General features: G+C 35.2%; 1 protein-coding gene across 2 annotated transcripts in view; it reads right to left on the reverse strand.

Moving 5' to 3' along the window:
• Positions 1–15,828, reverse strand: part of DMD (dystrophin) — a 2,107,999-nt gene that overhangs the window by 1,426,574 nt on the left and 665,597 nt on the right. For both annotated transcript variants that reach the window (XM_063083086.1, XM_063083084.1), the window contains exon 17: positions 12,014–12,189. In XM_063083086.1, the coding sequence (XP_062939156.1) occupies positions 12,014–12,189 (176 nt within the window). The remainder of the gene's footprint in view (positions 1–12,013; positions 12,190–15,828) is intronic.

Here is a 15,828-nt window from a genome sequence, read left to right on the forward strand (position 1 = left end):
TGAAATTTCTGTGCCTCATTTTTCTCATTGGCAAAGGGGAACAATAATAAAACTTACCTTATAGTGCTGTTGTACGGGCTTAATATGTACATATTTGCAAAATGGTTAGAAAAGTGCTTGACAAAAGGTAGAAGACATATACAGTCATCACTAATTATCAATGGACGATTGGTTCCAAAACCACCTGCAGATACCAAAATCCACAGATGCTTGAGTTCCTTACAGTCTCCCTGTAAATCTGCCAACGTGGAAACTGCAGATATGGAGGGCTGACTGTACATGCTACCTACTGTGATTATTACCTTCCATGACCCTTTCTTAACTGGGTTTAAGCCAGCCCTATGCAAATTCTCACTTTCTCATGTGTGAGGATGGTCATATTTGTTTTAGTGTTTTGTTAAGATTGATAAAGTAAAAGCCACTATTGGAATCACAAGAATAAAAGCTACAACCACAGCTGTAACAAAGATAATAAAACAACATCATCAACAACAAAATAATCTAATCAATTTTACCCTTTAGTGTAGTGCAGGATTCGGTAAACTATGATCCATGAGACAAATATGGCCCACCACCTGTTTTTATAAATAAAATTTTATCGGTACACAGCCATGCTCATTCATTTACTTATTGTTTATGGCTGCTTTCTAGCGACAGCAGCAGAGTTGGGCAGTTTCAAAAGAAACTGTATGTTACACAATGCCTAAAATATTTACTATCTGGCTCTTCAGAGAAAAATTTGCTGATGCCCTTTCCCACTCACCAAAGTGAAGATGAGACGACCTCTCTCTCCCAGCTATCAAGCGGAGTCAAAATGTTATGCTTCACAGTAGCCATACTGCATCACTCTCTCTCAAAAATATACATCAGCTCCACATGACCAGAAGATTAAAGTCTACACTCCTTAGTATCACACTGAGTACATTTCTTTACTATAAACCCTACCTACCTTTTCAACCTCATCCATTATTTGCTATACCTCATACTTCTGTAGGCAAACAAAAATACTTAAAACCCCGTGCAAGCTCTGTTTGTGTATAGGCTGTATCCTGCATTTGAACAGCCATTTTCCCTCATTGTGATTCCTGTGTTTCCCAACCCTTTAACTGTTCACTCAGATGCTAATTTTCCCATGAGTCTTTCATGCCCAACTCTCAAGCAAGAAGTGAGCTTTTCTCCCTTGCAACTTTTCTAATATTTTATTGGCACTTCTTCATGACTTACTTTATGCTGGAGTGCAAGCTTCCTGAGGGAAGGGCTAAGTATGTTTCACAGTTACAACAACTAGAGCGCTCTACAAATCATAGAAATCCATGAGATATTAGTTGAATGAATAGGAAAATTAGCATGAAGACTAATGCTGTTGCTGCCATTTCCTTCTTGAAATGCTGTGAATTCATACTGACTAAAGGAGTGTTCAAAGAAACCCACTAGGCATTGGATGGTGCCTTGGACCCTATGGGAGGCAATTTAAACTTTAAACACTCTCAGTGTGAACGCTCGCTGAGTTTAAAGAACTTCAACATGCTTTTATGTTGTGGGTCTTTAAAGTTTAAATAACTTCCAGTCAGGGTTCAGAAACTATCTAGTGCAATGTGCAAAGCCATTTAAATCTGACGTGTACTTACTGCCCCACTGCCACTTCCCCAGTATCATGACCTGTTTCAATCCATTTACTTCTTTTAGTGAGCATCTCTATGAACTTTAGTTAAAACACGAAGTAAAACTTACTGCTTTACAAAGCCAGTTCTTAGTCAGCTCAGGGTGCCATAACAAAATACCGTAGACTGGGTGGCTTAAACAGCAAACATTTACCACAGTTCTGTAGGCCAGAATTTCAAGATTAAGGTGTCAGCAGGGTCAGTTCCAGGTGAGGGCCCTCTTTATGGCTTGCAGACAGCCTCCTTCTTGCTGTGTTCTCACATGGCAGGGAGAGAGAGAGCAGGCAAGCTTCTCTGCTGTCTCTTCTTGTAAGAGTTCTAACCTCCTCGTAAGGGCTCCATCCTCACAATCTTACCTAAACCTAATTACCTCCCAAAGACTTCATCTCCAAATACCATCACATCAAGGATTCAGGCTTCAGCATACGAATTTTGAGAGGCCACAATTCAGTCCATAGCAGCCTGGCCTCATTTTTATATATGTATGGTAGCATAATGTGTTTTCATTAATAGAGATGCAGGTTTCTGACTAGGGAAGACATTAACAAGGATATTCTCAGAAGACATCAAAATAAGAATAATATTTTCTATCATCACATTTATGTGATAATGGGAAAATAACTCTTCTAAATGAATAATTGGGAACTCAGCTTTTTCCTGGGGGAAAAAAAAATGTATATTTTTACCTAAACGTTCTTCAAGAGAAACACATGTAACACAATTTCCACGTGTGAGAGCAAACAAACAAAATAAATATATAAATGTCATTTTAAAGGCGAAGAAATAGATTCTCAGTGAGATTAAGTGGCTTGATTAAATCACATAGTTTTTAAGAGGAAGATTCAAGATCAGAATACATATGTGCAATAAGATGCCCATCTGTTCTCAAATTTATTCCCCACCTTTCTCCTGTGCTCTCTGTACCATAAGGATGTACATTTCCCAGCACTACTTGCCCACTGGTTTCCAGTAAGGTTTGTCGAAATGGAGGCAGTGGCAGAATATTGGAGACTGGAGGAAGAGAAAAGCCAAGCTGTTTTTTCTTCTCACTCCAATTTGGGTGGCTTTTCTAGAGCAGCTATATCTCCACTGTGGCTTCTGTTTTCTCTGGATAGTCCCTCCCTCCATCCGTCCAATTTCCTGCCTGACAGTCCTAACTGTGGTTTAATTCCCATTAGAAGGCCCCAGATTCTGGGTTCTGGTAACATCATTTTCCCAGCATTGTTCTTCCAGCTCTAGGTATATTAGCAGCTTGCTGAATGTGCTACTGCTTTGAGTAGCTTTCCATCATCTGCTTAGACAATCCCCCTCATTACGTCCCATCTTTTTGAAACACCTGCAGCAGTTTCTGTTTTCCTGAGGAGACACTAGCAAAACCCTGACAAATACCCACTTAACCATTCAATGAATATTTACTTAATACCTACTTTGTGCTGACTTCTGGTTTAAGCACTGTACTTCTACAAATGAAAATAAATGGTTTCTCCCCTCAGAGCATATAGATAGGCAAAAAGAAAATCATTACAATAGAAATCATCAAGTGTTTTAATAGAAGTATTAAAAAGGCTGAGAAATGCTTGGGAAATCAGGTTCGCAGAGAGACTAGGTAGTTAGCTGGGGGACAGGGAATATAGGAATGAAAAAAACAAGAGGTATCTAAAGAGAATCTTAGGAACAAAGAATAGTAGGTGTAAAGAAATAGAAGCTTAAGAGAGCATGGAACATTTGGAGATCAAAGAGTGGATAATTAAAGCTGAAACACAGGGCAGTGCCATGGGAAATCGGTCTTCAGCCAGTCTGTAAACTGGCTACTACTAGTCTGTGAGAAAGAAAGAATTTTCACCAAAGTGTAAGTCAGCAGAGTCCCTATGCACACTATTTCATTTGATCTTATTTTTAATTGTCAAACTTTCTTGACAAAGGAAGCTGTGCATTGATTTATATTCTGGCTCAAGTTCCTTATCTCATTGTGGACTGGTAATAAACGGTTTGCAGACTATTTTGAGTAGCACTGGTATATATAAAAAAAATGGGTAGAGGAGAAGGGAGCATAGCAGGAGAGTTAGGCAGCTCAAGATCATAAAGGAATTCCTATGCAATAAATTTCAGGAATTACGGGTAGAGGGATGATCTAATTAAAATTGCACTTTACTATATCCCTCAGGAGGCTGGGAAGAGTATAGATATGAAGGGTGAGAATAGAGGCAGAGAAGTCAGTTAAGAATATCACGCAGAAAATTACCAGAGGCTGAACTAGGGTGAAGGCAGCATAATTGTAGAGGAAGGAATAAATTAAAGAAAATTTAGCAGGTATACTTGGAGGGATTTAGTGATGTGGCAGATACCTAGACCACTGTGAATGGCTGCACAGGTTGTTCAATGCACAAGTCCAGGGGGCACTATTCTTAGAGACTATGATGTGAATGACGCTCTCTAGACTTGTTCAGTCTAAACTGCAGAACCACACGAGACTACTTTAAGAAATCCAGGTATGCATAGCCAATAAGCATTTGGATTACAGGTATGGGCATCAGGAGAAAAGGTGAACTAGAAATATTAATTTGGGAATCATAAGATACAGATGTCTGATAAAGACTAAAGATTAAAAATTAGATTGCCCAGGAAAAGAAAGTATCACAAGAAGAAAATTAAATCAAAATTTGAGTTTTGTGGGGACTGACATTGAAAGGATAAGAGAAGATGCAGTTAGAAAGCCAGAGAGGATAAAAAACAAAACCAAAAACAAACAAACAAACAAAAAAAATGGGAGAGAACAATGTCCCAGATACTGAGAGAGATAAAATTCAAGAAGAAACTAATCATCACTGTCAAGCACAGCACAAAGGTCAAGAAGAATAGGAAGTGAAGAATGACCTTTGGAACTGGCAATTAAGGAGCTCTCTGGTGACCTTGTAAGGGCAGTTTTAGTGCTTGATGTAAGGTATGAGAGGGTGAAGGAAAGAATCAGAAGTAAGGGAATAGAGATAATTCATATCTTCTAGTTAAAAATGAACTTTTCTTTGCACTCAACTATGCTTCTTCTTTTAGATGAATAAATAAGTATGCTTACTGTTTTCTTCATTCAGAGAACAAAAAAAAACTATATGTCACTGCTCTGGGAACGTGATCCTGTCTTCCTCTTTGTTGGTGTCCCTTTATGCCTTGCATTCTGGAAGAGTTCATTTTCATACAGCTGCTGCACTTAGACATCCAGAGATATATGTAGTATGTCACCAGTTCCCAATATTGTACATTTCTATTCAACAAATGCATTGGGCATCTATCATACAAAAGACCCCATACCAGGTCAGGAATAAGAAATGGACCTGGCCAATAGTCATCTAGTGGATGAAACAGGCATATAAAGAGGTCATTTCAGCATAAAGAAGTAGAAGTGTCACAAGATGGAACAGTAGCATTACTTAACCTAGGCTCAGTAGGTGGCCCCTACATTGGGGCTGGTGTGGGGAAAGAGAATCAGGAGTCAGGTTGTAACTGAATGGATTTCCAAAATGTGGGTCCTGAACCAGCCACCCAGAATCACTTGGGAACTTTTTAGAAATTGAAATTCTCAGGCACCACCCCAGTCTTACTGAATCAGAAACTCTAATGAAAGTCTGCAGTCTGTCTTTTAATAAGCCCTCCAGGTGATTCTGATGTATGCTAAAGTTTGAGAACCACTGTTCTTTTGCAAGGGTTCTCCAACATGGTGGTGTATAAGAGTAACTCGGAGAGCTTGTAAAAGACTCCTGGGTCCACCAACAGTTTTGGATTCAGAAGATTTGGGGAGGGCCCCCCAAATCTACATTTCAAACGAGGTCCCAAGTGATGCTGCTGTTTCATATACTGCACTTCGAGTATCACTGCTCTAAGTGTTCTCTGGTCCCTTAGCATGTGTCTAGAATTCACATTGCTACATTCTTCAAAGTACAGCTATTGACTTATTCTTGGCTTATATGACAAAATAATTTTAAGAACATTAAATAAATGGTTACCTTTTTGAATATCTGAAGATGGTAAGTAAGATTTCCATTCTTCCCCCAAAATCGTTTCTAAACTGAAATTTGAGTTTATGACCAAGGTCATTTGACTCTAATACATAAAAAGAATCATGGCATTGCAGCTATAACACTAGAATGGAAATTAGGAGACTCAGTAGGAGTCCATATTTTGCAACTGAAAGCAAGTTATTTAACCTTTTTAGACCTCAATTAACCTATAACCATGGACAGGTCTAGTATCCAAAAAAAAAAAAAAAAAGAAGCAAATCATCTGAAATGTTCTATTTTCCTGGGCTGTGCCAAGGGACAAAAATGAAATTACAACACCACAGGTATTGTAGGATCAATTTATCATATAGAAGATAAAAAATTAGCTCATAGACACATTAATCATCTAATTAGGTTCTTCGAATAAGATGAGATGTTTTAACATAGAACTTCTGGATTTTAATTTGGGACCCCAAGTTAGAATAATTATCAGAAATAAAAATGTTTTAAGCATGAGTCTCATAAAATTTCAGAAAAAGAGGTCTTATCTAAAATTTATCTGTCTTCTTTGCAGGGATGTGACATAAATTAACATCATATGGTCAGCAGCCATAAGAAGAAAATAAAACAAACAAGAAAACAAAAACAATTAAGCTGAAAAATAGAATATAAAATAATATTGCAGGTTTGTAGTTCAGCCAATTTATCTTGCTGTTTAATAAGTATGCAGGGGATGACTAGAGAAAGCAAACTTATTCGTTCTGCTTACCCAGGGGAAGAGAAGAAAAGACCTGGTGAATTTAGGTATTTCTAAATGCCTCTGTCCTGTTCTTGAGGTCAAAGATACTCATTTATCAACACTTTGCTTGGGAAAACCGTCTCTATTCAGATGGCATTTACTTAAAAAAAAAAAGATTCAATTTGCCATTGATTTCACCTGGTTGATACAAAAATGTAAATGAAAGCTCTTGTGAAAAGTCTCTTAAAATAGCTACATGATTTGGAACTAATCTCCTGGACAAATGCCAGTTAACTAGATATTAGATCTAGTTTTAACCTAGTCTGAGTTCCATACTCTGATAATTACCTATATATAAAATAATATCACTGAACTGCAGGGATAATTTGCTATTAGAAATAATTACCCTGTGACCCAAGATCATCAAACAGTTTTATAAATCTTAGTGCAAGGTAGACAAATTATGCAGTAAATACGACATATGAAGAAACTGTATAATTAATAAGGAATTGACTAAATGCATCTTAGATATTAACAAACTATATTGTGGTACAAAGCTGAATTTTATCTTACTAGCTTTGAATAAACAATATCCTAAAGGATAAAATTAGAATTATTAAAGATAATGAGAATGGTCATGTGTTTATTATTAAGAACGATTTCTCAAAGAGCTAGGTAGACTTCTTAAATGATACTGGAATGTCGGATTATAGTTACTACAATTAGTTGAACTATCCCATTCACTCTTTAAACAAATATTTATTGATTATTTATTGTATGCATGGTACTTTAATGAAATCTAAGGAAAATCTAAAGAAATATAATAACAGGCTTCCTTTGTTGTGATTGGTGATGAGAAATTTTATGTGGGTGGCATTAAGGCATATAGCAAATTGAATAAAATGTAACTTGTTGGCTGAAGTGAAAAGAGTTTGGGTAAGCCAGACATAAAATTGGTGGGAGAATAAGAATATTGAATATCACAGGAAGGGGTTATGTTTTACATTGGGGTTGTCTGGAGCTACGGAGATCTCAGGTCTGGAGGGCCAGCATAAAAGCAACATTTTTTACTTATGCATATTAATTTTAGGTTGATTAATTAGAAAGGGGGCAAATTTCACCACAGGGAGGTACATGGCTTAGGTTATGAAGTTGGCAGTCAGACTGATCAGAAAATGACTGAAATGATGAGACTAACCTAACAACACTTGTATAATATAATAATAGTAAGGAGCAAACTAAGAGAAAGAGATTGAAGAAATCAGATGGTAAATTCTGTTTCAAAGAAAAAGACAAGTAGGTATTTCTTTTATGTTTGCTAAGCTTGAGATGATGTTTATTATGGGATTTTTTCATAAATGGTACACGACCACCATTTCCACCACTCCCTGCACGACCATCATCCTCACCTCTACTATCTCCACCTCTACCACCATCATTTCCACCTCCACCACCACCACCATCTCCTTCATTACCCTCTTCACCATCTTTACCACCTCTATCACAACCAAACAACAAGAACTATTGCGATTTATTGAATGTTCACTACGTTAGAGGCACTGCATTAAATGTTTTTCACTTAATCCTCACAGTTAGTGTTTTATAAAGTGAGGATACTTATCCAGAATATATAAGGAACTCAAACAACTTTACAAGAAGAAAACAAGCAACCCAATTAAAAAATGGGCAAAAGAGCTAAGTAGGCATTTCTCTAAGGAAGATATACAAATGGCTAACAGACATATGAAAAAATGCTCAACATCACTCAGCATCCGGGAAATGCAAATCAAAACCACATTGAGATACCATCTCACCCCAGTTAGGATGGCTAAAATCCAAAAGACTATGAACGATAAATGCTGGCGAGGCTGCGGAGAAAAAGGAACTCTCATACATTGTTGGTGGGACTGCAAAATGGTGCAGCCTCTATGGAAAATGGTATGGAGGTTCCTCAAACAATTGCAGATAGATCTACCATACGACCCAGCCATCCCACTGTTGGGAATATACCCAGAGGAATGGAAATCATCAAGTCGAAGGTATACCTGTTTCCCAATGTTTATCGCAGCACTCTTTACAATAGCCAAGAGTTGGAACCAGCCCAAATGCCCATCATCGGATGAGTGGATACGGAAAATGTGGTACATCTACACAATGGAATACTACTCAGCTATAAAAACGAATGAACTACTGCCATTTGCAACAACATGGATGGACCTTGAGAGAATTATATTAAGTGAAACAAGTCAGGCACAGAAAGAGAAATACCACATGTTCTCACTTATTGGTGGGAGCTAAAAATTAATATATAAATTCACACACACACACACACACACACACACACAAACCGGGGGGGGAAGAAGATATAACAACCACAATTATTTGAAGTTGATACGACAAGCAAACAGAAAGGACATTGTTGGGGGGGAGCGGGGGAGGGAGAAGGGCGGGAGGTTTTGGTGATGGGGAGCAATAATCAGCCACAATGTATATCGACAAAATAAAATTTTTAAAAAAAATGTATAATCAATTATGCTTCAATAAAAAAAGAAATTATATATATAAAAATAAATAAATAAATAAATAAATAAAGTGAGGATACTGAGGCATAGATATTAAGTAATTTGCCTGAGATCATAAGCTAGCTACTAAAACAGGCAGGTTTCAAACCTGAGTAATTCTGATTCCAAAGGCCATGATTTTTCCAATATTTGCTACTCCTTTAGACACATAGGCAATAAATTATAATAACTAAAATATGTGTGCAATGTATGAGTAAGTATGGCTAATTGGAGGCAACAAATGTTTGCATTTAATGAAAATGAAAATTGAGGCAATGGCTGGATGTACAAATAGAAATACCCAGATCATAGCTTTAGAGCTATAAAGCTGAAATTTGAGGTAGAGTCAAATATGGACCTGGAAGATTTGGGAGTTATTCACTTTAGGCCAGTCTTGAGTCTATGAGAGGAGATAATTCGGTGAAGAAGTCAGAAGGGCAGAGAGATGATAGATTTATGATATACTCCCATAGGAACTGGGCAGAAGGAAAAAACCAAGTCAGGTAAAAAGTGGTGGAAGGACGACTGGTAGTGTGTCTTAGAATCTGAAAGAGTGTATCATTTTTTAAAAGCACAGCATTCAACAGATTGTCAAAACTGTCATACTCATGGTGAAATGTTAGTGGTTCTTACATGGAACAAGATAGGGACACTAGCCAACATAATGCTTTTGGTCATATTTGTGTGATGCTTCTTTAACCATTATGTTTTAACCAGATTCTGTCCCGTAGACAATTACTAACTACTGAATTTAATTGTTCCTAAATGTTTGTTGCTTTATTCTCTTTGTTCAGTCTTAAATTTATCAATCTATATAAAGCATTCATATAAATGTACTGTCTAAATCAGGACACATTTGAGAGTGAACACTGGTGTTGTATATAATCATGCTGGGACAACAGGTATAATCTGGGATAGTTTCAGACAAACCAAGACATAAGTTCATTTTAGTCATATACCTACTAAAGATACATTTTACTGTACAGTTCAGGCTCTGTAGCCAGGCTACCTCAGTTGAAATCCTGACTCAGACACTCTGTAGCTATGTATAATAGTAATAATAGCCATACCTGTCTTAAAAGATTATTGGGAAGAATAAATGCTATGCAAATGAACCATTGATCTAGTACTGAGCACATTAAACAAACAAACAAACAAACAAAAAAACCTCAATAAGTGTGAGTTGTTATTTAAGCAATTTTTCTCTATGTTCCCAATTGGACATTTCATTCCAGGCACTTATAAAACCTACTGACAACATATGATACAAACTGAATTCAGAAGACAAAGTATTTCACCATTAGCCACTCTTTCCTGAAAACAAAAAGAAGGCAGAACACACTACGTTCTCCAAACTGGAGCCAAGAATAAGCTTTGAAGACAGTGATTGACATGAGTAAGCTTGCTTGCTTAATTTCCATATTAGGCAAGTCCTAAACACATTAGGAAGGTTAGGCAACTAGGTTTCCATATTACTGTGCTTGGAGAACTGTTGGAGAGTTGTTGAATTGTTGCAAAGCATCCATAAATCCATGCATCCACTAAGCATTGTTTGTATACACATATTTAATGTGACATTAAATATATTAATATACATGCTATTAGGATTAATAAAAAAGCAAATTTATTAAGAGCTTTACTGATTTATTTATACCACTTTTTTTTTTCTCCAGAAATGAATGCTAAAATTTCAACTACCATCATAATTAGAGTCCTTGGAAGTTGTTGTCCCAAAAAGAATGCTAATATCCAAAAGAGTTTGAGGTCCATTTGGCTAGAGCAGGGGTCAACTTTTTCAGTGACGGGCCAGATAGTAAATGTTTTAGGCTTTGTGGGCCATATAGTTTCTGTTAATAACTATTCGAACCCTGCCTTTGAAATGTGAAAGTAACCATAAATTATACATAATGAATGAGTGTGGCTGTGTTCTACTAAAACCTTATTCGTGGACACTGAAATTTAAATTTCATATAATTTTCAGCCATTCAAAAATGTAAAAACAATTCTTAGCTCATGAGCCACACGAAAACTGGCAGCAGGCTGGATTTGCTTAGCCAAGCAGACTTGACTAGGGAGAAAAGGCCCAGTGATTTACTTTTGAATTATCAAAGTAGGTCATAAATCATGAATTAATAGAGAAGTATTAAAAGTTTCAAATAATATATTTGAATAACTTTTCTAGATTTTTTTTCTTTTGCTTAGAACATCTGACATACTATTTTTAGGTATGTGTTCTTCCCATACTTCTCTACCCTGGTCTATGCAAATTCTAATGTCAAGTGTTCCATGCGTTCCTAAACATATGCTGCTTGGAAACATAAGGCAGATTTTAATGTGCTTTCTTAATCTTAGAATTACAATAACTGAAATTTTAAAAAATGTACCATTTTAAAAGATTTTCATTCTAGCTTTGCATTTATAGAATTTTATCGCCATCATTTTAATATATCCACTGATTTACATAATACCTAACTTATCTACAGTGTCTAGTTGAGAATATCCACAAAAAGATCAGTTAAAAATTCTAACACCTTCAAGATAAGACTTTATAAATATCAAAGAACAGGAAATCTGTTCTGTAATTACTCCTGATTTAGGATGCACAGATTGAGACATTATATTCTCGTAAACTAGCAGAATGGATCTTGTCTATTACACATGTACTTCTTCATGAAAATGTACTTTCCATTATCGGAAGAAGGACAAGTAATGAAAAAAAAAAAAAAAGGGGGGGACTGAACAAGTAAACCCTTTATGAGAAAAAATAAACTTTCAGGATTCAAATGGATCCATGGCAGTTCAGCACCCATGGTACCTTCTTTCAATCCAGAAAACAGCATTTTTATGAAACATTCAATTTTTGTTGGGATAGTGATTTCTTGGGCGACTTTTAAAACTTATGTCATAATTTTTCTCACAAAATTAACTGACATTATAGGCACCCAAAGCTTCTTGAAATTTTGTAGTAGTAAAACCACCACTATCGAAACAGCTGTAAATGAGTTTTCCTTCTTAACAATGGATATTCACTTGTGAATAAAACCATGAAGAAGATGATCTCACCTTTTCCTAATTTCAGAATCCACAATAATTTGCCTCTTCTTTTGGGGAGGTGGTGGTGGAAGTTCCTCTTGGGCATGCTTTACAAGGATTTGCTCCCTCGTGGTCACCATAGTTACCGTTTCCATTACAGTTGTCTGTGTTAGTGATGGCTGAGTGGTGGTGACAGCCTGTGAAATCTGTGAGAAGTATTGAAACAGAGGTCAGACATTGCTTGAACGACTTCAGTAAAGACTGCTTGGAGTGGTGAAGGAAAGTAATGAGAAACTGTTCCTGCTTGTTGACCTTTAGATCAAAATAGCACCATATTGAACCTAAATCAAATTGTTTTATTTGACTTATGTTGACTAAAATAGCAAAAGAAGGTAATCTCAAAACCAGAGGTAAACTTAGTGCCTCTTCAATCTGTTGGTCATATTACAGGAAATAAGGGGAGTAAAGGGGAAAAACTTAGGATGTCATTGTGATATTTAATTAGTCATGCCATTTAGAGTGTTCACAATGTTAATATAAATTCTACTAAGGTATCTCCATTGCCTGGCACATTGTAGATATTTATCAAGTTTGTAGAATGCATTTTTGTTTATCACATAAAGAGATTATTTTATATGCTATACATTTTTAAATAGAATTAGTTGAATATCGTAATAAGTTACTTTTTAACCAAATAAGTGTAACATCTTTTAAAATCACAATAAAAGGGTAACGTAAAATGTCTATTACCCCATAAGTATCTTTATGCTGAACATTATTCAAATGCTAAAAAACACACTACACTTGTTTTATTTAAATTAGTGAATATTTTCAAATATTTGCGTTTTCAAATTCATCATTAGAGACTCTCCTTGGTTTAGAATCACACTCATTCTCTGTTCATACTTTTTTGGGGGAGGTATAGTATATCAGTCTTTGGAAAAATATGGTTTGTGACCCAAGTCATGAGAGACCATCACCCAATACATGGGCCTTGTAAGAAAGACATGTCATATAATAATGAGACACTTCTTCCTTCTTTAAGCACCAATTCTCTATCTCACAGTTCTCCTCTTATTATGACTATAAAGTTACCTCTTAGGATGCTAATCATTACCCTTCTGACAATCCAATTTATTTGGAATATCAGTTTCAAAAGAGACCAAAAAGTCTTGCATTGGATCTGCTTTTAGGTACAAGCACAGAGCTAGAGATCTATCTCCGAACCAGATTAGTTTTACTGAGTTTTTGAACTTTCCAAGAGATATGGGAAGGGTTTGAAATAACCTCCCTGCCTCATACAGGATGACTGGTTCCTTCAAAGGGAGGAAATGGGGGGAACGCTCAGGGTTTTCTTATTTCAGCTTCCAAATTGGCAAGTAATAGAGAAAGAAAAAAAATAAATTAAAATTTTTGCCACAATGTCTTAGGTAAAAATTTATTTGACCTATATTTTTCAAATGTTACCCTTTGTTTAAACCACATCTTTACATATGTCAAGGCCTGAGTGACTTCTACTTTGGTGATTTAAATAAACAAAACAAAACAAAACCCAAAACACTAAGAGATAATGAGTTTCTTACACATGCCAATCACAGGTTATATCTTCTCTAAGATCTTCATAGATTAATTATTCAGAATTAATAACTGAGCCTCAAACAACTTTAATTTTATACTCCATTAATATGTTATGCCAAGATGAAAGCATAAAGAATCATAGTTTTTAAAAATGCTTAACATATAAACTCAAATGTAATTGCACCCAACACAAAATGACCCTTATATGATAAAAGTAAGGTTACATGTAGCCAAGAAGAAAATGTAATTTTTAGTAGGATTCTAAGAGTATTTATTTTTTTCATTGTGATATCTTTTTAACCATGAGCAAATTTTATTGCATACAATGATGGCTAAAAGAGATTTTTTTAAAAAATTTTAGTTGATTAAATTACAATGTAGTTGATTTTTGTGTCCCTTTAGCAATTCAAGGAGGAGAATTATTTTTTTAAAATTAGGAGAATATCTAATTTTAAATGGTGCAGGTGCCAGAATGCAGAATTTCTGAAAATACAAAGCTATCTTTTGCAGTAATATCTAATCTTTTGGAACATTTGTGCTATTGAATATTTGGCTTTGAAATTTATTTCTGTGATGTTAGTATTTTTAGTGATACCTATTATAAAACTGGACAGATAGGCCTATGGAGAATAAAGTAATGGGAAATGACAATGTGATACGCTGCAAAATTGCATTGAAGAATATAGCAAAATTTATAAGAAAGAAAAATAGAATCATTGTTAATAAAACAGTAGTAAGACATGGATCTGTAATTGTTCTATACTGTAATCACTACTGCAGTATAATTGAAAATACTTTTTCATTTCCTTTGGGAGGAGAAATAAGAAAACTGCACTGACCCTGTAAATACAGGGTAGAATTCATTATACATAACAAATTAATAATTACTCTCAAAACCTCCATATAATCAGAATAGAAAACAGTCATGTAGTAAATTTCCTCATGACTTTTCGTTATTGACTATAAACACTTAATTATGTGTTAGAATCATTAAAAAACATAAATAGCAGAGAGATTATAGAGGCTGTTCAATATAACCTCCTGCTTACTATAGGATTCACTACTCCCAGAAGCAGACAACTCCTTCCTTAATATGGCAGTGAACTTTCAGGTTGGCAAAGATCTTGTTAACATTTAGTGGAAGCCTGCCTTATTATAACCTTTTCAAGTTAAATTTTGTTTTGAACCTTGGACCAACACAGAGTAAACTGAGTGTCATTTATACCTGACAGAATTAAAGATCTGAAGCCTGATAATCATGACCCTGATAAATCTCATTTTCAAGCTCTCTACTGCCAGTTATTTGCTAGAACTAGATTTAATCTGATCAGTGCTTCAAAACCAAGGATTCCTGGATTTGGACAGCATATTCAATTAAGACAATCTAAAATTTTGTAAGTTATTCAGCAGCTGAATCACAAAGTTTCAATTAAATTCTAACATTTATTTATTATTTATTTACTATAGGACATTCAGAAATGAGTAAAAGACAATCTCCATCTTTAGGAATCTTACGATACAGTAGAGAAAGTGACAATCATACACATAATTGTGAAATAAGGTAAGTGACATTCAAAAAATATAAGTATGTAAAATAATTACAAGCGCTGAATACAGAGCAATCAAGGAAGTCTCTTTTTAAATGTTACAAAAACAGACTTCCCTCAGCCGGCATCTTAAAATTTAAATTTATTTTGAAACTAAATGCTGGCTATAACGTTTATCCCTGTTCATAGGGTCATTTAAAAGAGTAAAATATTGGAAACAACCTAATGTCAGTAGGTGATGGTTTAAATAAGTTATAGTACATGCATGTGATAGAGTATTGCATATATGTCTAATATTTTTAATATTATTGGAAAATGTTTGCATTATAGTACTGAGTAAACAATGCAAAATATAAACATTGGTAGCTATCTTTTGGCAAAAAAAATTAGATAATTTCCATTGTGCACTATATATTTCTGTATTCCTTTTAGTTTCCAAGTTTCTACTGTAAACGATTTTCTGCAAAATGTTGCCTATGTAAGCACAGAAAAATTTAAGAATTTTCTTTTTTCCAAATTTTTGTGTTAAGTGTATCATTCCTATGTATCAAGTTCTTTGGAATTATGTTCCTGTCATCCAAATGCACTAGAATTAGGACAGCTGCAAATCTGATAAGAATGATTTAATGCCTTCACTAAAATATTGTGTAGGGTAGAGTAAAAATTAAAATAAAGTCTGAGCTATATTCAACAAACTTTGAATCTACCTAACTACACTCT

This window comes from Cynocephalus volans, chromosome X (genome assembly GCF_027409185.1).
Source record: "Cynocephalus volans isolate mCynVol1 chromosome X, mCynVol1.pri, whole genome shotgun sequence".
Lineage (NCBI taxonomy): Eukaryota > Metazoa > Chordata > Mammalia > Dermoptera > Cynocephalidae > Cynocephalus > Cynocephalus volans.